This window comes from Arachis hypogaea, chromosome 12 (genome assembly GCF_003086295.3).
Source record: "Arachis hypogaea cultivar Tifrunner chromosome 12, arahy.Tifrunner.gnm2.J5K5, whole genome shotgun sequence".
Lineage (NCBI taxonomy): Eukaryota > Viridiplantae > Streptophyta > Magnoliopsida > Fabales > Fabaceae > Arachis > Arachis hypogaea.
The window spans coordinates 82,854,116-82,876,772 of NC_092047.1; the positions used below are offsets into that span (position 1 = coordinate 82,854,116).

The following is a 22,657-nucleotide window of genomic DNA, read 5'->3' on the forward strand; positions in this document are numbered from 1 at the left end:
GAATTTCTTCTTCTTCTTTTCTACTAACAATAAGGAACCTCTTTACTGTGACAATTATGAATTAAGATCAGAGCACCAAGCTTTGGAGCCATTACCAGGATTTGTTCGAGCCTGGAGATCACAATTTCGTGCAGTAATGCCACCAAGTTCTTTTCTTCTACTAACAATAAGGATCCTCTTTACTGTGACATAGAGGATTCCTCTTCTTTTCTTTTTCTCTCCTCTTTCTTATGAGCAGGGACAGAGAAAAAGGCATTCTTGTTGAAGCTGATCCAGAACCTGAAAGGACTCTGAAGAGAAAATTAAGAGAAGCTAAATTACAACAATCCAGAGACAACTTGATTGAAAATTTCGAACAAGTAAAGGAAATGGCAGCCGAACCCAACAACAATGCAAGGAGAATGCTTGGTGACTTTACTGCACCTAATTCCAATTTACATGGAAGAAGCATCTCCATTCCTGCCATTGGAGCAAACAACTTTGAGCTGAAACCTCAATTAGTTTCTCTGATGCAGCAGAACTGCAAGTTTCATGGACTTCCATCTGAAGATCCTTTTCAGTTCTTAACTGAATTCTTGCAGATATGTGATACTGTTAAGACTAATGGAGTAGATCCTGAAGTCTACAGGCTCATGCTTTTCCCTTTTGCTGTAAGAGACAGAGCTAGATTATGGTTGGATTCTCAACCCAAAGACAGCCTGAACTCTTGGGATAAGCTAGTCACGGCTTTCTTAGCCAAGTACTTTCCTCCTCAAAAGCTGAGCAAGCTTAGAGCTGATGTTCAAACCTTCAGACAGAAAGAAGGTGAATCCCTCTATGAAGCTTGGGAAAGATACAAACAGTTGACCAAAAAGTGTCCTTCTGACATGCTTTCAGAATGGACCATCCTGGATATATTCTATGATGGTTTATCTGAGCTATCAAAGATGTCACTGGACACTTCTGCAGGTGGATCCATTCACCTAAAGAAAACGCCTGCAGAAGCTCAAGAACTCATTGACATGGTTGCTAATAACCAGTTCATGTACACTTCTGAAAGGAATCCTGTGAGTAATGGGACGCCTATGAAGAAGGGAGTTCTTGAAGTTGATACTCTGAATGCCATATTGGCTCAGAATAAAATATTGACTCAGCAAGTCAATATGATCTCTCAGAGTCTGCATGGAATGCAAGCTGCATCCAACAGTACTCAAGAGGCATCTTCTGAAGAAGAAGCTTATGATCCTGAGAACTCTGCAATAGCAGAGGTAAATTACTTAGGTGAACCTTATGGAAACACCTATAACTCAACATGGAGAAATCATCCAAATTTCTCATAGAAGGATCAAAAGCCCCAACAAGGCTTTAATAATGGTGGAAGAAATAGGTTTAACAATAATAAACCTTTTCCATCATCAACTCAGCAACAGACAGAGAACTCTGAACAAAATGCTTCTAATTTAGCAAATCTAGTCTCTGATCTATCTAAGGCCACTGTAAGTTTCATGAATGAAACAAGGTCTTCCATTAGAAATCTGGAAGCACAAGTGGGCCAGCTGAGTAAAAGGATCACTGAAATCCCTCCTAGTACTCTCCCAAGCAATACAGAAGAGAACCCAAAAGGAGAGTGCAAGGCCATTGACATAAGCGCCATGGCCGAACCTGTGAGGAGAGGAGAGGACGTGAATCCCAAGGAGGAAGACCTCCTGGGATGTCCAGTGATCAATAAGGAGCTTCCCTCTGAGGAACCAAAGGACTCTGAGGCTCATCTAGAGACCATAGAGATTCCATTGAACCTCCTTATGCCCTTCATGAGCTCTGATGAGTATTCCTCTTCTGAAGAGAATGAGGATGTCACTGAAGAGCAAACTGCCAAGTTTCTTGGTGCAATCATGAAGCTGAATGCCAAATTATTTGGCATTGATGCTTGGGAAGTTGAACCTCCCTTGTTCATCAATGAACTAAGTGATCTGGATCAACTGACATTGCCTCAGAAGAGACAGGATCCTGGAAAGTTCATAATACCTTGTACCATAGGCACCATGATCTTCAAGGCTCTGTGTGACCTTGGTTCAGGAATAAACCTCATGCCCCTCTCTGTAATAGAGAAACTGGGAATCTATGGGGTGCAAGCTACTAAAATCTCACTAGAGATGGCAGACAGCTCAAGAAAACAGGCTTATGGACAAGTAGAAGATGTATTAGTAAAGGTTGAGGGCCTTTACATACCTACTGATTTCATAGTCCTGGATACTGGAAAGGAAGAGGATGAATCCATCATCCTGGGAAGACCTTTCCTGGCCACAGCAAGAGCTGTGATTGATGTTGACAGAGGTGAAATATTCCTTCAATGGAATGATAACTCCCTTGTGTTTAAAACTCAAGGATCTCCCTCTGCAACCATGGAGAGGAAGCAGAAAAAGCTTCTCTCAAAGCAGAGTCAACCAGAGCCCCCACAGTCAAACTCTAAGTTTGGTGTTGGGAGGCCACAACCAAACTCTAAGTTTGGTGTTGAACTCCCATATCCAAACTCTAAGTTTGGTGTTGGAAAGTTTCAACAAAGCTCTGCCCATCTGTGAGGCTCCATGAGAGCCCACTGTCAAGCTATTGACATTAAAGAAGCGCTTGTTGGGAGGCAACCCAATGTTTATCTAATTCTTATTTTTATTATTTTTCATGTTTTCTTAGGTTCATGATCATGTGGAGTCACAAAATAAATATAAAAATTGAAAACAGAATCAAAAACAGCAGAAGAAAAATCACACCCTGGAGGAGCATCTGTCTGGCGTTCAGCGCCAGAACAGAGCATGGTTCTGGCGCTGAACGCCCAAAATGGGTAGCTTCTGGGCGCTGAACGCCAGAACAGGCATGGTTCTGGCGTTCAACGCCAGAAATGGCACACAGATGGGCGTTGAACGCCCAAAATGGCCACCAACCTGGCGCTGAACGCCCAGAGTTGGGTACAAAGGCATTTTTACATGCCTAATGGGTGCAGGGATGTAAATCCTTGAACACCTCAGGATCTGTGGACCCCACAGGATCCCCACCTACCTCCACTCACTTCTTCTCACCACTCTCTTTCACACAACCCCATAAACACTCTTCCCCAAAAAACCCTTCACCAATCACCTCAAACTCTCTTCCCCATCACCTCTTCACCACTCACATCCATCCACTCTTCCCCATAAACCTACCTCATAAACTCCACCTACCTTCAAAATTCAAAACCAATTTCCCACCCAAACCCGCCCATATGGCCGAACCTTAACCCCCCTCCCTTCCCTATATAAAGACCTCCATTCTTCATCAAATTCACACAACACACCCCTCTACACTCTCCTTGGCCGAATCCACATCTCCCTCTCCCTCTCCATATTTCTTCTTCCTCTTTTATTCTTTTGTTTATTGCTCGAGGGCGAGCAATATTCTAAGTTTGGTGTGGTAAAAGCATAGCTTTTTTTGTTTTTCCATTACCATTGATGGCACCCAAGACCGGAGAATCCTCTAGAAGAGGGAAAGGGAAGACAAAAGCTTCCACATCCGAGTCATGGGAGATGGAAAGGTTCATCTCCAAAGCCCATCAAGACCACTTCTATGATGTTGTGGCCAAGAAGAAGGTGATCCCTGAGGTCCCTTTTAAACTCAAAAGAAATGAGTATCCGGAGATCCGACATGAAATTCAAAGAAGAGGTTGGGAAGTTCTAACAAATCCCATCCAACAAGTCGGCATCCTAATGGTTCAAGAGTTCTATGCCAATGCATGGATCACCAAGAACCATGATCAAAGTAAGAACCCGGATCCAAAGAACTATGTTACAATGGTTCGGGGGAAATACTTAGATTTTAGTCCGGAAAATGTGAGGTTGGCGTTCAACTTGCCATACATGGAAGAGAACGCACGCCCCTACACAAGGAGAGTCAACTTTGATCAAAGGTTGGACCAAGTCCTTATGGACATATGTGTAGAAGGAGCTCAATGGAAGATTGACTCCAAAGGCAAGCCGGTTCAACTAAGAAGATTGGACCTCAAGCCTATAGCTAGAGGATGGTTGGAGTTTATTCAATGCTCAATCATTCCCACTAGCAACCGGTCTGAAGTTACTATAGACCGGGCCATCATGATCCATAGCATCATGATTGGAGAAGAGGTGGAAGTTCATGAGATTATACCTCAAGAACTCTACAAGGTGGCTGACAAGTCCTCCACTATGGCAAGGTTAGCCTTTCCTCACCTCATCTGCCACCTATGCAATTCAGCTGGGATTGACATAAAGGGAGATATCCTCATCAAAGAGGACAAGCCCATCACTAAGAAAAAGATGGAGCAAGCTAGAGAGCCCAGCCATGGAGCTCAAGAGGCACAAGAAGCTCATTTCCATGAGATCCCTGAGATGCCTCAAATGCACTTTCCTCCACAAAACTATTGGGAGCAAATCAACACCTCCCTAGGAGAATTGAGTTCCAATATGGGACAACTAAGGGTGGAACATCAAGAGCACTCCATCATGCTTCATGAAATAAGAGAAGATCAAAAAGCAATGAGGGAGGAGCAACAAAGACAAGGAAGAGACATAGAAGAGCTCAAGGACATCATTGGTTCCTCAAGAAGGAAACGCCACCATCACTAAGGTGGATTCATTCCTTGTTCTTGCTTTCTCTGTTTTTTGTTTTCTATATTATGTGCTTATCTATGTTTGTGCCTTCATTACATGATCATTAGTAGTTAGTAACTTTGTCTTAAAGATATGAATGTCCTATGAATCCATCACCTCTCTTAAATGAAAAATGTTTTAATTCAAAAGAACAAGAAGTACATGAGTTTCGAATTTATCCTTGAACTTAGCTTAATTATATTGATGTGGTGACAATTCTTCTTGTTTTCTGAATGTATGCTTGAACAGTGCATATGTCTTTTGAAGTTGTTGTTTAAGAATGTTAAATATGTTAGCTCTTGAAAGAATGATGACTAGGAGAAATGTTATTTGATAATCTGAAAAATCATAAAAATGATTCTTGAAGCAAGAAAAAGCAGCAAAGAACAAAGCTTGCAGAAAAAAAAAAGGGCGGAAAAAAAATAGAAAGAAAAAGAAAAAGCAAGCAGAAAAAGCCAATAACCCTTAAAACCAAAAGGCAAGGGCAAATAAAAAGGATCCCAAGGCTTTGAGCATCAGTGGATAGGAGGGCCTAAAGGAATAAAATCCTGGTCTAAGCGGCTAAACCAAGCTGTCCCTAACCATGTGCTTGTGGCGTGTAGGTGTCAAGTGAAAACTTGAGACTGAGCGGTTAAAGTCAAGGTCCAAAGCAAAAAAAGAGTGTGCTTAAGAACCCTGGACACCTCTAATTGGAAACTTTAGCAAAGCTGAGTTACAATCTGAAAAGGTTCACCCAATTATGTGTCTGTGGCATTTATGTATCCGGTGGTAATACTGGAAAACAAAGTGCTTAGGGCCACGGCCAAGACTCATAAAGAAGCTGTGTTCAAGAATCATCATACTGAACTAGGAGAGTCAATAACACTATTCGAAATCTGAAGTTCCTATAGATGCCAATCATTTTGAACCTCAATGGATAAAGTGAGATGCCAAAACTATTCAAGGGGCAAAAAGCTATAAGTCCCGCTCATATGATTGGAGCTATGTTTCATTGATAGTTTGGAATTTATAGTATATTCTCTTCTTTTTATCCTATTTGATTTTCAGTTGCTTGGGGACAAGCAACAATTTAAGTTTGGTGTTGTGATGAGCGGATAATTTATACGCTTTTTGGCATTGTTTTTAGTATGTTTTTAGTTGGATCTAGTCACTTTTAGGGATGTTTTCATTAGTTTTTATGTTAAATTCACATTTCTGGACTTTACTATGAGTTTGTGTGTTTTTCTGTGATTTCAGGTATTTTCTGGCTGAAATTGAGGGACTTGAGCAGAAATCAGATTCAGAGGTTGAAAAAGGACTGCTGATGCTGTTGGATTCTGACCTCTCTGCACTAAAAGTGGATTTTCTGGAGCTACAGAACTCGAAATGGCGCGCTTCCAATTGCGTTGGAAAGTAGACATCCAGGGCTTTCCAGCAATATATAATAGTCCATACTTTGGCCAAGAATTGATGACGTAAACTGGCGTTCAACGCCAGCCTTCTGCCCAAATCTGGCGTCCAGCGCCAGAAAAGGATCCAAAACCAGAGTTGAACGCCCAAACTGGCACAGAAACTGGCGTTCAACTCCACAAATGGCCTCTGCACGTGCAACACTCAGGCTCAGCCCAAACACACACCAAGTGGGCCCAGGAAGTGGATTTATGCATCAATTACTTACTCATGTAAACCCTAGTAGCTAGTTTATTATAAATAGGACCTTTTACTAGTGTATTAGGCGTCTTTTTGACCATCTTTGGACGCCTGGTTCTTAGATTAGGGGGGCTGGCCATTCGGCCATGCCTGGACCTATCACTTATGTATTTTCAACGGTAGAGTTTCTACACTCCATAGATTAAGGTGTGGAGCTCTGCTGTTCCTCAAAGATACTACTGTTTTCTATTCAATTCATCTTATTTCGCTTCTAAGATATTCATTCGCACCCAAGAACGTGATGAAGGTGATGATTATGTGTGACGCTCATCACCATCTCCCCTATGAACACGTGCCTGACAAACACCTCCGTTCTACATGAAATAAAGCTAGAATGAATATCTCTTAGATCTCCTAACCAGAATCTTCGTGGCGTAAGCTAGAATAATGGCGGCATTCAAGAGAATCCGGAAGGTCTAAACCTTGTCTGTGGTATTCCGAGTAGGATTCAATGATTGAATGACTGTGACGAGCTTCAAACTCGCGAGTGCTGGGCGTTAGTGACAGACGCAAAAGGAGGGTGAATCCTATTCCAGCATGATCGGGAACCGACAGATGAATAGCCGTGCCGTGACAGGGTGTGTGAGCATATTATTCACTGAGAGGAGGGGATGTAGCCACTGACAACGGTGATGCCCTTGCATAAAGCCAGCCATGGAAAGGAGTAAGACTGATTGGATGAAGATAGCAGGAAAGCGGAGGTTCAGAGGAACGAAAAGCATCTCCATTCGCTTATCTGAAATTCCTACCAATGATTTACATAAGTATCTCTACCCCTATCCTATTATTTATTATTCGAAAACATCATTATCAATTTATATCCGCCTGACTGAGATTTGCAAGGTGACCATAGCTTGCTTCATACCAACAATCTCCGTGGGATTCGACCCTTACTCACGTAAGGTATTACTTGGACGACCCAGTGTACTTGCTGGTTAGTTGTATCGAAGTTGTGAACCGTGGTATTGGCACCATGTTCTTGGCGCCATTGCCAGGGAAAGAAAGAGCCATGAATTTTACAGAATTAAAGTATAATCACGATTACGCGTACCAAGTTGCTCATGTTGCCAGGGATTGTTTGAGCCTGGACATCACAATTTCGTGCACCAGTCGTCCAAGTAATACCTGAGGTGAGTCATGGTCGATCCTACGAGGATTGTTGTTTTGAGCAAGCAGTGGACACCTTGCAGATCTTAGTTAGGAGGATAGAAAATATAGTTTGTCACGGAAAATGCATAAAATAAATAAAGATAGAAATACCGGATTGATTTGTGAAAACAGTTATGGACGAATAGTTAAGGCTTAGGAGATTCTTTGTCTTTTCGGATTAACTTTTCTTACTGTCTATCTCAAGAGCTTTCTGATTTATTCATGGCAGCCGTAAGTGATTAACTCATGTCTTCTCATCAAGTTAACTTCCGCTACTACAGCAATCTACCACGTTGAGATGACTCATGTCCTCTAATCAAATCACCTCTAGGCTTCTCACTGTAGCAGAAGATGAAGCTCTAAGCAAGCCACTCACCTTCACAATCCTACTCAAGGTGCTACAGACAAGGCAGATCTTCCGAATCAGAGAGGGTTGCTTCTCTGAATCTAGCCTTAGCGCCACAAAAACCTCACACACCCATAGACAATGAGATTATATGTCACATATCCAAAGTTGCTCAGATGCTCTATACGAATCCGCAATGCAAACTCTATATTTAGTTCAACGCTATCCGGGTCAGGAATCGCACAGAACCCAAGTAGAACAAGGGTGATCGTCACGGGTCACCCTCAATTCATGAGATAAAGAACGAGAATGTATAAGAGAATAGAATCAAAATTGTATTGAAAATAGAACAGTAATATTATTAATTCATGAAACTCAACAGAGCTTCTAACCCTAACTTAGGAGGTTAGTGATTCATACTGTACAAAAGTAGTAAAGTATTCGAATGGGGGAGGGAGAAGATTGGTGGAACCCTCAACAAGGGTGATCCTTCTCCTATATATACTAATCTAATGACTAAGGATTACAAAATTTAGATAAACTAGGTTGGTAGTGCGAAAATCCACTTTTGGGGCCCACTTGGTGAGTGTTTGGGCTGAGATTGAGTGTCTCCCATGCGCTAGTGTCCCTTGGGGCATTGAACGCTGGCTAGGAACCCCCTTTTGGGCGTTGAACTCTAATTGCTCCCCTGTGGGCGCTGGACGCTAGGAATGGGGCTAGTGGCTGGCATTGAACGCCAGTTTTGGGCCTTCAATTCTTAACCAAAGTATGGACTATTAAGTATTTCTGGAAAGTTCTAGATGTTAGCTTTCCATAGCCGTTGAGAGCGTGTCATTTGGACTTTTATAGCTCCCGAAAAGCTCTTTTGAGTGCACGGAGGTTAGATCCTGACAGTATCTGCAGTGCTTTCTCTGCCTCTGAATCAGACTTTTGCTCGAACTCCTCAATCTCAGCCAGAAAATACCTGAAATTGCATGAAAACACACAAACTCAAAGTAGAATCCAAAAATATGAATTTTTCACTAAAACCTATAAAAACTTAATAAAACTTAAACAAAACATAATGAAAACTATATGAAAACAATGCCAAAAAGCGTATAAAATATCCGCTCATCAGCTATACCTACGAACACCTATAGAAATATTAGAAGTTAGCTTAATGGGATGTTTATTTTTACTAATTCAGCTGAATCTTCTTTGACTACTACGCTAATGCTATTTTATAGAAAAATATTATAATTTGGAATCCAACTTATATAATTCGCATCAAAAGGTTACTAGTCTAGAGTTTAAGTTGCAACAATTATTTGATACGAGGAAAGTATACCTACTGATGATGAAAGAGGGAGGAATTCTCAAAGTACTTGTTAGCTTCTTTAATTTTTTAATTTAAAAATAATTTTATAGTAAATTCATTTGTTAGGAATATAGGTCTAGATGGGAATAATATTCGTTAATATTGAATATAGGTTTAGATGCTCTTCGAAATGAAATTGTTTAGCTTACATCTAATCATTTTGATGCTTAATTAACTTTATTGAAATTTGTTTGTCATTTCCGTCTTTATTATGTGATGTGCATTATTAAAATTTCTACTCAATTTTCTAAAAGCAAGTTTACTACTCCTTTTGATATTAGGAGATCATCCAGTGATAGAAACGGACATCAGATGACAAATATTTGCGACTTTTGTTGTTCTATTTTTTTAAAAGAAAAATAGTAATAATTAGAACAATACCATATTCAATTTTGTTTAAAACTATTGATATTGAAAATTTTTTTATATATAAAATTACATCATCTTATATTGAGGATTATTATTTTTTTTGCCATTGAAAAATTATTTGCTATAAAAGATTTAGTTTTTAAATTATCTCTCAATTTTACAATAATATTCAAAAAATTTAAAAATAAATAAAATTTACTAGATTAAAATATAGATCTTCAAAAATAAAAAAATATTAAAAGAATTATAAAAATAGTAAATAAAAATTCAACTTGTAAAAAAGTATTAATTTTGTTAAATAAAAAAAGTATCAAAATGATAATAAAATGAAAAAAGAAAAATAATATTATAAAATTATAAAAAGTAAAACAATCCTCTGATAATTTTTTTATTAAAAATTTAAATTTTAAATAAATTAAAAAATTGATGTTAAAATCAAAATAACAATTTTAAGAATACAATAATATTTTTAATAAAAATAACACTTTGAATTTATATCACATACAAAATATTTAATACATAATAATTTATTTAATAAACAAAATAAAACGTCTTTATTTAAAGATGTTTTAAACATCTTTATCTGAATCTCTTGTTTGTTAATTATTGGTTTGCCTCATTTCATTTTAGTGGTATTGGTACTCGGTTGTCATAAAAATTGGATTAAAAAAAATTCAAAATTTGCGCAAAACCTGCTGTTTATTCCTATTAACTCATGAATATAAATGATTTTTATGACTAATTAACATAATAATCCAACGCTACGTACAATAATAGCACTACATGTATGTTATTCTTCATAAAAACAAGTTATAATACTATGGATTCTAGAGTAGTTGGATAATAGTGAGATTCTGAACTTCTTTCTTTCTTATGCCAATTAATGAATGGAACGGAGCATCAGGTTTCTCTGCCTGCAAGTGGACGCATGGAGAAAATAATTAAGTTCGGCAAAAACAAATAAATAAAGATAAATATTATACGGTTAATATTTTTTTGAAATATATTTTATATTTGAGCCAATATTAATTGTTTCTGTTTTTTTTTTTTTACAAAAAGTATTTGATTCTAACATTTTCTATTTTAAAGCTTGTTTACTTTTAAAATTAATAAAGAATTGGCACTGGCAAGTACGTACCTTTTTTCTCCTAATTAGAACCTCCACTCTTCTTGTAATTTGGGTATGGCACTTGCCCTGACTCAATGTGCCTAACGTCGTGAACAAGACGCTCATAGTGCCGCTTCACATCCTCCGGGGTTTTCCCGCCAACGGCGCGGGCAATGTTGTACCATCGGTCAGGGGTGTCCTTGTCGTAAACAGCCAGAGCCCTCTCAAAGGCTTTGTTGTCCTTAGCACTCCACGATGACGAAGATTGCATTGAGCTAGACGCCATTAATTGATTAACTTCTTGGAGGGAAAGGAATGAAACTAATCCAAGACAAGTGTGTGTTTTGATTTTAGAATGGCAATAGAGAATAAGGTTTTAAAGCTAAGGTACTTAGATGGATGATGTGATGATATAGGTAAAGAAAGGGGCAAGGGCTGCTCCTTTTTATAAGGTGTAGTAGTGCTAGTTGGCATGCATATTTTGGTCAAGTGAAGTATAGAATTTGAGCGAGTTGTCTTCTTAGGAACCACAAAATAAAGTTTTGGACCATAAAATTGAGCAGCAATATGAGAGAATCAGTATCTTCAATCACTGAGAGTGTATTTGGAATTCATGAAATTGAAATTCATTTGATTTGGAAATTAAATTTTTCATATGAAATTGGTAAAAGAATGAAGAATTGAATTGATTTGCAATAAATTCCATGGATTACAAGTCTTAATGGATTTATAACTAAAGTCAAGTCCTTTCATATTTTAAAGGATTCAGTTAAAATTGAAATTATTTGATAATTTAAAATATAAAAAGCCATTTTTATCCTTTAGTTATTAATATAATTATAACCTTCGGACCAATTGAGTAGGCCGAACAAACCTTCTGGGCAAAGCATATTGGCCGCCCTGGCCAACAGAGAGGACTGGGTCGGCTGTCCAGGCCAACTACACTAGCTAATTATGGTTAGAAAAAGTATAGGTAGACAATGAAAATATTAAACAATATAAACAATAGATATATCGGATGTTTATTTTACTAGTATATGGATGGTTATTTTAATATTAAAATTTAGATAATTAATTTAGAGGTGTAGTGTGTTTTTATTTGATTGGTGGTTATTCATGTTGTTCAAAATAGTCATTGTTCCCCTAGTATTCCCCTTATGGTTATTGGTGGCAATGAAAAATTGTGTTGTAAATAAATGATAAAAATATATAATTTGATTATTATATTATTTTTTAAATCAAACCAATTCTTGTTTTACATCATTAATTTTAAGCACAATAATTTTGCTCGACAAAAGAGTGTTTCGACTACCAAAGGTTTTGATGACAGAAGTAGAGACGGATAAGCTGAGATCGAAGAAAGATGGTATAAAGAGCATCGAAGTTGAAAGGTAGTTATTGTCTTTCCTTGAGCATTAAGGCTTGCTACTCGACCATCAAGACTAAGTGGAGAACATGGGTATGAAATTTGAGAAGCAAGCTGAAGAATGGTGAGATTTGAAGACCAAGAGTGTCAAAACCTGGAGATCAGGATTTTTCATGGTCAAAGCAAGGTCATGGTTGAAAAAAAGGAGGTAAGATAGTGGGTAACATACTCCATGGCAAATCTATCTCCATGATATAAATAGTAGAGTTTGGGGACTTCATCTAACAATACTAGATCATCACGTAAGCTCATAAAATTCTCAGCCCCAGTGATGTAACGAAAAAATGGAGTATATGTGCATGTAAGTATTAGAAGTCAGCTTTTAATTTGGTTCCTTTTGTTTATTTAATTTATTTTTTTATTTTATTTTTTTATTTTTATTGTTCTTTTGCTTTTATCAATATTTTAATACTTTCATTGTCTTCTTTGTTTGATTATTTATTCCTTTATATTATTTTTCATAAGTCTGCTACTAGTAATTTCGACATAAGTTACTTTGACACCATAATTAAGTAATTCTCGGGTCGAGCTCACTCTTTTTCAGAGGAGTCGTATCTGTTCCTTGATACTTGAGATCTTGATATAAGTTCATTTTGACACTACCTGTCGAAGTCAACCAAAAAATGAGTGAAACAAATTGGCACGCTCGTTAGGATCCTGGGTTAGATTTGTGTCAAGCTATGTATGCAATTATGCAGTGGTAAGTTAACCATGACGGATAGAGTTTCAACTTCGACGAATATGTCGAATAATGATAGTGAAAATTCCACTAGAGGTCCTAAAATACAGGCAGTCCCTTCGACCAGTCTTTCGAGCCAGCGGTTGACAGAAGGTACTCTAACAGCCATACCTGTCACATGGCCTTAATATGGACTACCTCCAAATTATTCACCACCCTTGGAGAAACCTAATGCCATATATGTTGGAGGTATTAACATTATAAAATATAATTCTTTGTATAATCCAACACCTCCTTCAGGATATCGTCTAATGGGTACACACAATCAACACTATTATTACATGTTAAATTATGATGCCTATCAACCCTTAATAAACAACCCACTATATCTTGGGTTTGTTCCATGCCATAATCAATTCTTACAGTGTCGACTGTCATTTCGACATAGGATGTAGGAACCCTTAAGGTGTTGATAGGAGGGACCCGTACTTCAATATTTCTGGAGATCTCAAGGCAGATCCCTGTAGGGACATCTTTGCCTATTACAGTCGAATATTTTGTTGTATTTAGACAATACATAAAGGATAACTATCATGATCTAGTAAATATGATAACACAACAAATTGCTACAGTATTAAATCCAATGTTAGAAAATAACAATATTAGAATAAAGTTGCTGATGAGTCGATCATATTGTAGGAGCAATTAATCGACCATTAGGCCAACCTTTTGGGAGATTTCATGTTAATAATCCTATTTTCAATTTGAATAGAGGAGATGATCTAAATAAGGTATTAAACAAAGCTAGAGCAAACAATGCTGCTCAGGTTTATGGTCAAAATATAGCTCAAGTTATTGAGCAAATCTTGAATAGAGTGGGATTGAACATTGGGGTAACAAATCAACCTTGTTTTGTATCCCTTTTTCAGATTATGTCTTGCAAGCTAAACTCTCAAGGAGAGTCAAAACTCCCAAATTCCTTACTAAGTTTGCAAGTGAGAGTGGAGAGTCGACAGTCGAGCACATCGCTCGATATTCAGTCGAAATAGGCGAGTTGGCAAATAATGAATATTTAAAAATGAGATATTTTCCTTCTTCATTGACAAAGAATGATTTTACTTGGTTTTCAGATCTACAACCTAATTCAATCCATAACTGGGTTCAGTTAGAAAGAATTTTCCATGATCAATTTTTTAGAGGTAAATGAAGGTGACTTTATCTAATCGATGACTATCTTATACACTTCAAGAATGTGAAAAACAAATGCTTTATCCCTATTCTTGAATCAGAAAAGGTCAAGATGGCCATCAATGACCTTGATTTCAATATTTGAAAGAAATTAGTAAATCAATAATTCATCGACTTGGCTCAGTCGGCCGATAAGGTTCAGCAAATAGAAAAGTTAAATAAATAAAAGGAAGAACTAGAGTCGAACAAAAGAAAATCTCTTTTTAATAAAAAGGTTAACTATGTTGGCTGTATGAGTGAAGAATAGTCAAACAATAAATTTATCTATGTTGCAAAATTAAAAGATGGACCTCCTTATATGTGTCAATCTCTTAATCCAACAAAGGATAAGACTCCTTTATCAAGAGGAAAGATGTACTCTTTTAACCTAAAAAAAGCTGAACAGATTTTTCATATATTGCAAAAAAGATAAGTAAATTGTACTACCTGAAGGAAAAAGAATGCCATCGGTTTCTGAAATTAGAAATAAGAAGTTTTGTAAATTCTATCAAGATTCTGGACATTATACTAACAATTGTGTTCATTTCAAGGATTTGATACATTAGGCTATTGACAAAGGTCGACTAAAGTTTGCTGATAAACCAAAAATGAAGGTGGATTCTGATCCCTTTTAAGTCACATCAAACTTTGCTGAAACAAAAAAAAGTGGCATTTACAATCAATATGAATTTTGTCGAACCTATGAAAAAAGATGAGCAGTTCGAATTGGACATATTTGAAGCTAAAAGGTCCATTTACCCAAAAGCGAGAGAAGATCTATTAGATTTCTTATTGAGGCAAAGGGAGGAAGAAGAAAATGTTGCTATATGCCTGCAATGTATTACCCTGTTCGGCACTTCAGCTGTTAAAGCTTTCGACTCATATAGAAAGAGTAAAGAGTATGTCAATCAGGAAGAATTAAGATAAGCTCGACTGAATCAAGGAGTTAAAGGTTAAGAGTCTGCAACTTCTCCTGTCAAATAACACATGTGCACGATGGTGACAGTCGACCAGAAATTCCAAGGGATATCGAGTCGAACTAGAGTTCCTCCATCTAATGTATCGAACAACAAATGGTCAAAACAATGCCCCAAATTACCCTGGAAATTATAGTTTTAATGTTCCTAGAGGAGGTTTTGGAAATTGGGCTGGAGCTCAAAAAATAGGAAGCTCTAGACAAGGAGCAGGAAGAAGGGGCAATGGTCGAGGAAAGTCTTGTCGCAATTTTTACGAAAAATCTCCTTTCATTCCAAGAGCTGTGACCTAAGCACAAAATGCTTGTGTTGATATATAGTGGCCATGACAAGAATTTAGCAAAGCAAGTAAGTCACCCCAGAAACAGGAAAAGAAAGGACACAAGATATCTTTGAGCAAAGACCAGGAAAACGAGGAGTCGAAAGAGATATCAGCTATTAAGTCAATTAATTCGATACCAGAAGGAAAAAAAGAAGAGGTGTTGATAGAAAATTTTGACTCTAGTTTTGAGGATGATCTAGATGTAATGTTTGATGAAACTAATTTTGGCTATGTTGTCGCAGTTTCTGCTTTCCCTTTCAACTTCCAAGGCAGTCTTGAAGGGCCTTAGAGTTGTCTCAAAGGAGACTGCGATGACATAATTCCAGGTGACAAATGCAGATTTGTCAAAAATGGCATGATTAAAGAAGGGTTATTTGAAAGGCCTGATGAGATCACCAAAGGTTATCTTCGACCATTGGATATTAAGGCAAAATTCGAAAGATTGGTGATTAATCACATCTTGGTCGATAGAGGAGTAGCAATTAACCTACTACCTGAGAATATGCTCCAATTATTCCAAAAAATAGTCGAGGATTTGATTAAGACAAACTTGGTTGTCATCGGATTCAATGGTAAATTAGCAATCGCTTTAGGAATGATCCCGCTTAGGCTTAAAGTCGGAAGCGTCGAACGACCAACAGTATTTATAGTAGTCCCTACCAAGGTAACTTTCAATATGCTTTTGGAAAGAGATTGGATCCATGGTGTAGGGGCAATTTTCTTCACTCTGCATCAGAAGCTGGTGATATAGAATGAAGATGGAAGAATCAAAGAAACTAAAGCTGACATATCCCTTGCTATGTCGAATAAATGAATGTCAGCTTCAAAGAATATCATACCAATGTTCGACCGTTGGATATTGATATAAGCACCTTGAACCCCACTCTTATCAAAGGTTATGTAGGGCCCATGGCATGAAATTAGTCCCTAAGGCCAAGGAAAGATTGTCCATCATGACCACTTGAATAGATATATCGAGCCACTGGGCTCGACTCTCAACCTATATGGCTGAAAAGAAGGAGCGCACTAGGGAACGTGCATTGGACTGTATATATGACCTAGACTCCTTAGGATTTGAAAAGTCCAGTTTGATTTCTAAAGATTTGCATGGTAAAAAAGTTGAAGTACAAGATCTTCTCGATGAAATTGAGATTGGTGGAAAAAGGGAGAATGACTTACATTAGTCGATGCCTAGTGGTGCGCAGAATTACACTTCGCACAACTGAACCAGCAAGTGGACTGGGTCGTCCAAGTAATACCTGAGTGAGTTAGGGTTGATCCCAAGAGGATTGTGATTTGAAGCAAGCTATGGTTATCTTGTAGATCTTAGTCAGGCGGATAGAAAAGTGGATTCTTTGTTTAGAGCGCATAAAAGTAAAATAATTAAAATGTTACTCAATTGATGGTGAAAGCAATGATATGGAGATGGTTAGGGCTTGGAGATACTTTGTTCTTCTGGATTAATCTGGTCTTACTGTCTACTCCAACTGTGAATGATTTCTTCTATGGCAGGCCGTATGTGATCGACGCCTTTCTTAAGGGATCGCCAATGCTCCTCCAGATATGAACCCTAGGGTTAGTGTGGATCTAGTCTGATTGAAGGGTGAAGCTCCTGCACTTCGTTCTCTTTAGTGATCCTACTCAAAACGCCACAGACAAGGTCGAATCTTTCGAATCAGAGAATTCTACGCCATTAGTTCTAGTCTCTACCATAAAGACTCTAATCTCCCCGTACATCGGCTGAACTGGTGTCTCAAGTAGTCCCCAACGAAGTCATGGATTAGCCGTCTAAGAGATGTATAATCAAGCTAGTGGTTCATTATTGTCCGATGAAGAACTCACTCTGAACCCATGTAGAATGAGATAACCTTGTTCCGGTTGAATGCATTCATAATGATGAAAAACGAATATACATCTTAAAATAGAGAATCAAACACGTATTGAGATAGAACAGTAGTACTTTATTAATCCATAAAACTCAGAAGAGCTCCTCCCCTCAACCTAGGAGGTTTAGAAACTCATACTGATAGAAAATACAATGTGGAATTCGAAAATATGCTCGAGGTCTCTAAAGATGTAAAAGTTCTCAAATAAATACTAGACGAATGACTAAGGATTACATAAGAAGGGTAAAACAGTCTTTTAGTGCTAAATTCCACTTCTGAGGACCACTTGGTGAGTGTTTGGGTTGAGCTTGATTGAGATCCACATGTTAGGAGGCCTCTAGGGCGTTGAACGCTGGCTAGGGGGTCCTTCCTGGGCGTTGGACGCTGGTCTCTTCTCCTTTGGGTGTTGGACGCCAGAATAGGGCAGGAAGCTGGCATTGAACGCCAGTTTTAGGCTTTCAATTCTGAAACAAAGTATGAACTATTATCCATTACTGGAAAGCTCTAGATGATAGCTTTTCATAGCTATTGAGAACACTCCATTTGAACTTTTGTAGCTCTAGAAAAGCTCTTTCGAGTGCAAAGAGGTCAGATCTAGACAACATCTGCAGTGCTTTCTCTGTCTCTGAATCAGACTTTTGCTCCAGCTCCTTAATTTTAGCCAGAAAATACCTGAAATTTCATAAAAACACACAAACTCGAAGTAGAATCCAAAAATGTGAATTTTTCACTAAAACCTATGAAAACTTAATAAAACTTAAACAAAACATATTAAAAACTATATGAAAATGATGGCAAAAAGCGTATAAAATATCCGCTCATCAGAATACCAAACTTAAACTGTTGCTTGTCCCCAAGCAACCAAAAACAAAGTAGGATAGAAAGAAGAGTAAGATACAATAAATCTCTGAGTTTTCAATGAAGCTCAGTTTCAATTAGATGAGCGGGACTTAGTAATTTTTTGCTTCTAAATAGTTTTGACATCTTACTATCCATTGAAACTTAGAAGTGTTGGCATCTTTAGGAACTTAGAATCCAGATAATATTATTGACTCTCCTAGTTTCGCTATTTTTTATTCTTTAACACCGCTTTTTAGAGTCTTGGCCGTGACCCTAAGCACTTTATTTTCTAGTATTACCACTGGATACATAAATGCCATAGACACTTAACTGGGTGAACCCTTTCGGATTGTGATTCAGCTTTGCTAGAATCCCCAGATAGAGGTGTCCAGAGTTCTTAAGCACACTCCTTTTGCTTTGAATCACGACTTTAACTGCTCAGTCTCAAGCTTTTTACTTGACACCTTCACACCACAAGCATATAGTTAGGGACACTTCTCATTTGGAGTGCTTAGGCCAAGATTTTATTTCTTTTTGACCCTCCTAACCATTGATGCTCAAAGCCTTGGATCCTTTTACCCTTGCCTTTTAGTTTAAAGGGTTATTGGCTTTTTGCTCTTGCCTTTGGGTTTAAAGAGCTATTGGCTTTTTTATATCGTATATATATATATATATTTTTTTTTCTTTTGCAACATGCTTTTTTTTTCTTTTTTTTGCTGCTTTTTCTTACTTCAAGAATCAATTTTTGAATTTTTCATATTATCAATAATACTTTTCCTTTTTCATCATTCTTTCAAGAGCCAACATTCTAAAATTCCATCTTCAAATATGCATTGTTTATTCATATATTCAGAAAACAAAAGCAATGCCACCACATCAAGATAATTGAACTATTCTTATTATAGAAATTGAAATTTATGTATCTCTCAATTCTTTTCAAATAAAATTTTTTTTAAGTAAGGTGAGAGATATATGGAACATTTTATAGCTTTAAGACATAAATAGAAATGATCATGCAATAAGAACATGAGCAGACAATAAAGCATAACAGAAAACAGAAAAATAACATAAGAAAAGGGAATTGAGAGAACGAATCCACCTCATTGATGGCGGCTACTACTCCACCTTGAGGATCCAATGTAGTGCTTGATCTCTTCAATGTCACGCCCTTGTCTTTATTATTCTTCCCTCATAGCCCTTTGATCTTCTCTTAGTTCATTGAGGATATGGGAATGCTCTTGATGCTTCATCCTCAATTACCCCATATTAGTGTTCAATTCTCTAAGAGAATTATGCAATTGGTGCCAATAGCCTTGAGGAGGAAATTGCATCCCTCGAGGTATTCCAGGGATTTCCTGCTGAGGCGGTTGCACAGGCTCATGTGCATGCTCTCTAGTTTGCTCCATCCTTTTCTTAGTGATGGGCTTGTCCTCCTCAATAAAGATGTCTCCCTCTATGACAATTTCAGCTGAATTTCATAGGTGACAAATGAGGTGAGGGAATGCCAACCATGCTTGAGTGGAGGGCTTCTTAGCTATCTTATACAGTTCTTGAGGTATCACCTCGTGTACTTCTACCTCACTCCCAATCATGATGCAGTGAATTATGATGGCTCTGTCAATGGTTACTTCTAACTGATTGCTAGTAGGGATAATAGAGTTTTGGATGAATTCCAACCATCATCTAGCTAAGGGCTTGAGGTCAAGCCTTCTTAGTTGAATGGGCTTGCCTTGGGAATCTCTTTTTCACTGTACTCCTTCCACACAGATGTCTGAGAGCACTTGATCCAGTCTCTTATCAAAGTTGACTCTTCTAGTGTAAGGATGTGGGTCTCCTTGCATCAAAGGCAAGTTGAACGCCAACCTCACACTTTTCAGACTAAAGTCTAAGATTTTCCCTCGGACCATGGTACTCCAATTCTTGGGATTTGGGTTCACACTAATGTCATGGTTTTTTGTGACCCATGCATTAGCATAGAACTCTTGCACTATTAAGATCCTAACCTCTTGGATGGGATTGGTTAGGACTTCCCAACCTGTTCTCCGGATCTCTCTTCGGATTTCTGGATACTCATTCTTCTTAAGCCTAAAAGGGACCTCAGGGATCACCTTCTTCTTTGCCACCACTTCATAGAAGTGGTCTTGGTAGGATTTGGTGATGAATCTCTCTATCTTCCAAGATTCGGAGGTGGCGGCTATGGCCTTTCCTTTCCTCTTTCCAGAGGATTCTCCAACCTTGGGTGCCATAAGTGGTAATGGAAAGCAAAAAGCAACACTTTTCCCACACCAAACTTAAAAACTTTGCTCGTCCTCGAGCAAAATAAACAAAGAAGAAGAATAGAGTAGAAGAAGAAGAAAATAGAAGAAGAAAGAGGGAGAAAGTAATTCGACCAAGGGGGCTTTGATGTGTATGAAAAGTGTGTGTATGAAGGGTTAGAATGAGGGTTATTTATAGGAGTGGGCTAGGTTAGGCTTCGGTCATGGGTGGGATAAATGGGAGGAAAATTTGATTTTGAAGTGGGTGGGGGTCGGTGGGAGTTATGATGGATTTGGGAAAGTGATATGGATGTGATTGGGCTAGGGTTTATAGGGAAGAGTGTATGGGGAAGAGTGAAAGTAAGAGGGAAGAAGTGGGGTAGGTAAAGATGCTGTGGGACCCACTAGTCCTGAGAGGCTAGGGAATTCAGATTCCCTGCCCTTCTTTCATGGGCATTTGAATGCCCAAGGTCTGCCTCTGGCTGGCGTTCAATGCCAGCTCTGCTGCCAATTGGGACGTTGAAATCCTTGGCTCTACCCCTGGCTGGCGTTCAACGCCAGCAAAGCTGCCATTTTGGGCATTGAACGCCCAGGCTATGCTCCCTGGCTGGTGTTCAATGTCAGCAAGACACTCTATCCAGAGTTTCTGTTTTCATTGCTGAACCTTTCTGTCTGTGTTCTGACTGCTGCACATGATCATGAACCTAAAGAAATAACTTAAAAAAAATAAATTCAAAGAAAAATATAAACAATAACTATGGTTAGGTTGCCTTTTAACAAGCGCTTCTTTTACGTCACTAGCTTGACGGTTAGCTCCTTACGGAGGTTGATATGGGCTCAGAATTTCGCCCCTTACAATGAACTTTCTTCCTATCTTCTCATGAATGAGCTCCACATACTCTAGAGACAGGACACGACTCACTGTATATGGTATGACTGGTTTTTTGGTGAAGACAACTCTCATGCTAGGTGAGAGGTCTTCAGTCGGGACTTTCTTGTCCCTCCATCCTTTAGGTACTTTCTTCTTAGTACCTTTGTTCTCAGTGCTTGTTGATGGTTGCCCAACACCAAACTTAGAATTGATGTTTGGGGGCTCAGTAAAGCTTTGCACTGAAAGAGATGGTTGGAACACTAAGTGTTGCATAATTATCTCTCTTTTTTCAGAGGGAGAGTTGGGATGAGGCATCTTGAACAAGATGTGATCCTCCCCTAGTTGTAGAATCAATTCTCCCTTTGCTACATCAATGATAGCATTGGTAGTGGCTAGAAATGGTCTTCCAAGGATGATGGATTCATCCTCATCTTCCCCAGTATCTAAGATAATGAAGTTTGCAGGGATGTAAAGGTCTTCAACCTTTACCACTACATCCTCTACTAAGCCATATGCTTTTTTCATTGACTTGTCTACCATCTCTAGTGAGATGTTTGTAGCTTGTAGCTCAAAGATTCCCAACTTCTCCATTACAGAGAGTGGCATGAGGTTTATTCTTGACCCTAGGTCACACAGAGCCTTCTCCATGGTCATGGTGCCTATGGTGCAAGGGATTAGGAAGTGTTCGGGATCCGGAAGCTTTTGAGGTAGCTTATGCTGTACCAAAGCATTGAGTTCTTTGGTAAGCACTGGTGGTTCTTCCCAGGATTTTTCTCAGAAGTGTACATTTTTGCAACCATCTCAATGAGTTCTCTTGCCTCTTCAGGCGTTTTCTTCAAGTGGAGTGATCCACCTAAAGAACCGTCCAATGATATTTTGGACATCTCAGAAAGACTATCATAGAAAATTCCTAGGATAGACCATTCTGAGAGCATGTCAGGAGGACATCTCCTGATCAGTTGCTTGTATCTTTTCTAAGCTTCATAGAGGGATTCACCTTCTTTTTGTCTAAAGGTTTGAACTTCTATTCTAATTTTGCTCATCTTTTGAGGAAGAAAAAATTTGGCCAAGAAAACATTGACCAGCTTCTCCTAAGAGTCTAGGCTCTCTTTTGGTTGAGAATCCAACCATATTTTAGCTCTGTCTCTAACAGCAAAGGGAAAGGAAAAGAGAATGAGTCTGTAGACCTCAGGATCTACTCTATTGGTCTTAATAGTATCATAGATTTGCAAGAATTCTGACAGAAATTGGTGTGGATCTTCCAATGGAAGTCCATAAAACTTGTAATTCTGTTGTAGAAGAGAGACTAACTGAGGCTTAAGCTCAAAGTTGTTAGCTCCAATAGCAGGTATAGAGATACTTCTGCCATAGAAATCAGAGGTAGGCATGGTGAAAGTATCAAGAACCTTTCTTGCCCCTCCTTCATGATTAGGTTTAGCTGCCATGTTGTCAACTTCTTGTTCGAAATTTTCTGAGAGCTTTCTTCCAGAGTGTTGTACTTTGGCTTGTTGTAAACGCCTCCTTAGAG

At 38.3% G+C, this 22,657-nt stretch overlaps 1 protein-coding gene and 2 non-coding genes across 3 annotated transcripts; 1 reads left to right on the plus strand and 2 right to left on the minus strand.

Annotated features, from left to right (window-relative positions):
- Positions 1-764: 764 nt before the first annotated feature.
- Positions 765-872, minus strand: LOC112730976 (small nucleolar RNA R71). Its single transcript, XR_003166774.1, has one exon. It is a non-coding gene; the product is annotated as a small nucleolar RNA R71 (small nucleolar RNA).
- A 9,349-nt stretch (positions 873-10,221) lies between these two features.
- LOC112729294 (protein RADIALIS-like 3) lies at positions 10,222-11,073 on the minus strand. The gene is made up of 2 exons (XM_025779562.3): positions 10,680-11,073; positions 10,222-10,455 (listed from the first exon to the last, which is right to left on the minus strand). Exon 1 carries the CDS (start codon positions 10,933-10,935, stop codon positions 10,690-10,692), a length of 246 nt encoding a protein of 81 aa, XP_025635347.1. The 5' UTR covers positions 10,936-11,073; the 3' UTR covers positions 10,222-10,455; positions 10,680-10,689.
- A 10,984-nt stretch (positions 11,074-22,057) lies between these two features.
- Positions 22,058-22,166, plus strand: LOC112731744 (small nucleolar RNA R71). Its single transcript, XR_003167507.1, has one exon. It is a non-coding gene; the product is annotated as a small nucleolar RNA R71 (small nucleolar RNA).
- The last annotated feature ends 491 nt before the right edge of the window (positions 22,167-22,657 follow it).

Excerpts from the sequence above, each read along its gene's own strand:
- LOC112729294 (XM_025779562.3), bottom strand. The coding sequence starts at position 10,935 with ATGGCGTCTAGCTCAATGCAATCTTCGTCATCGTGGAGTGCTAAGGAC.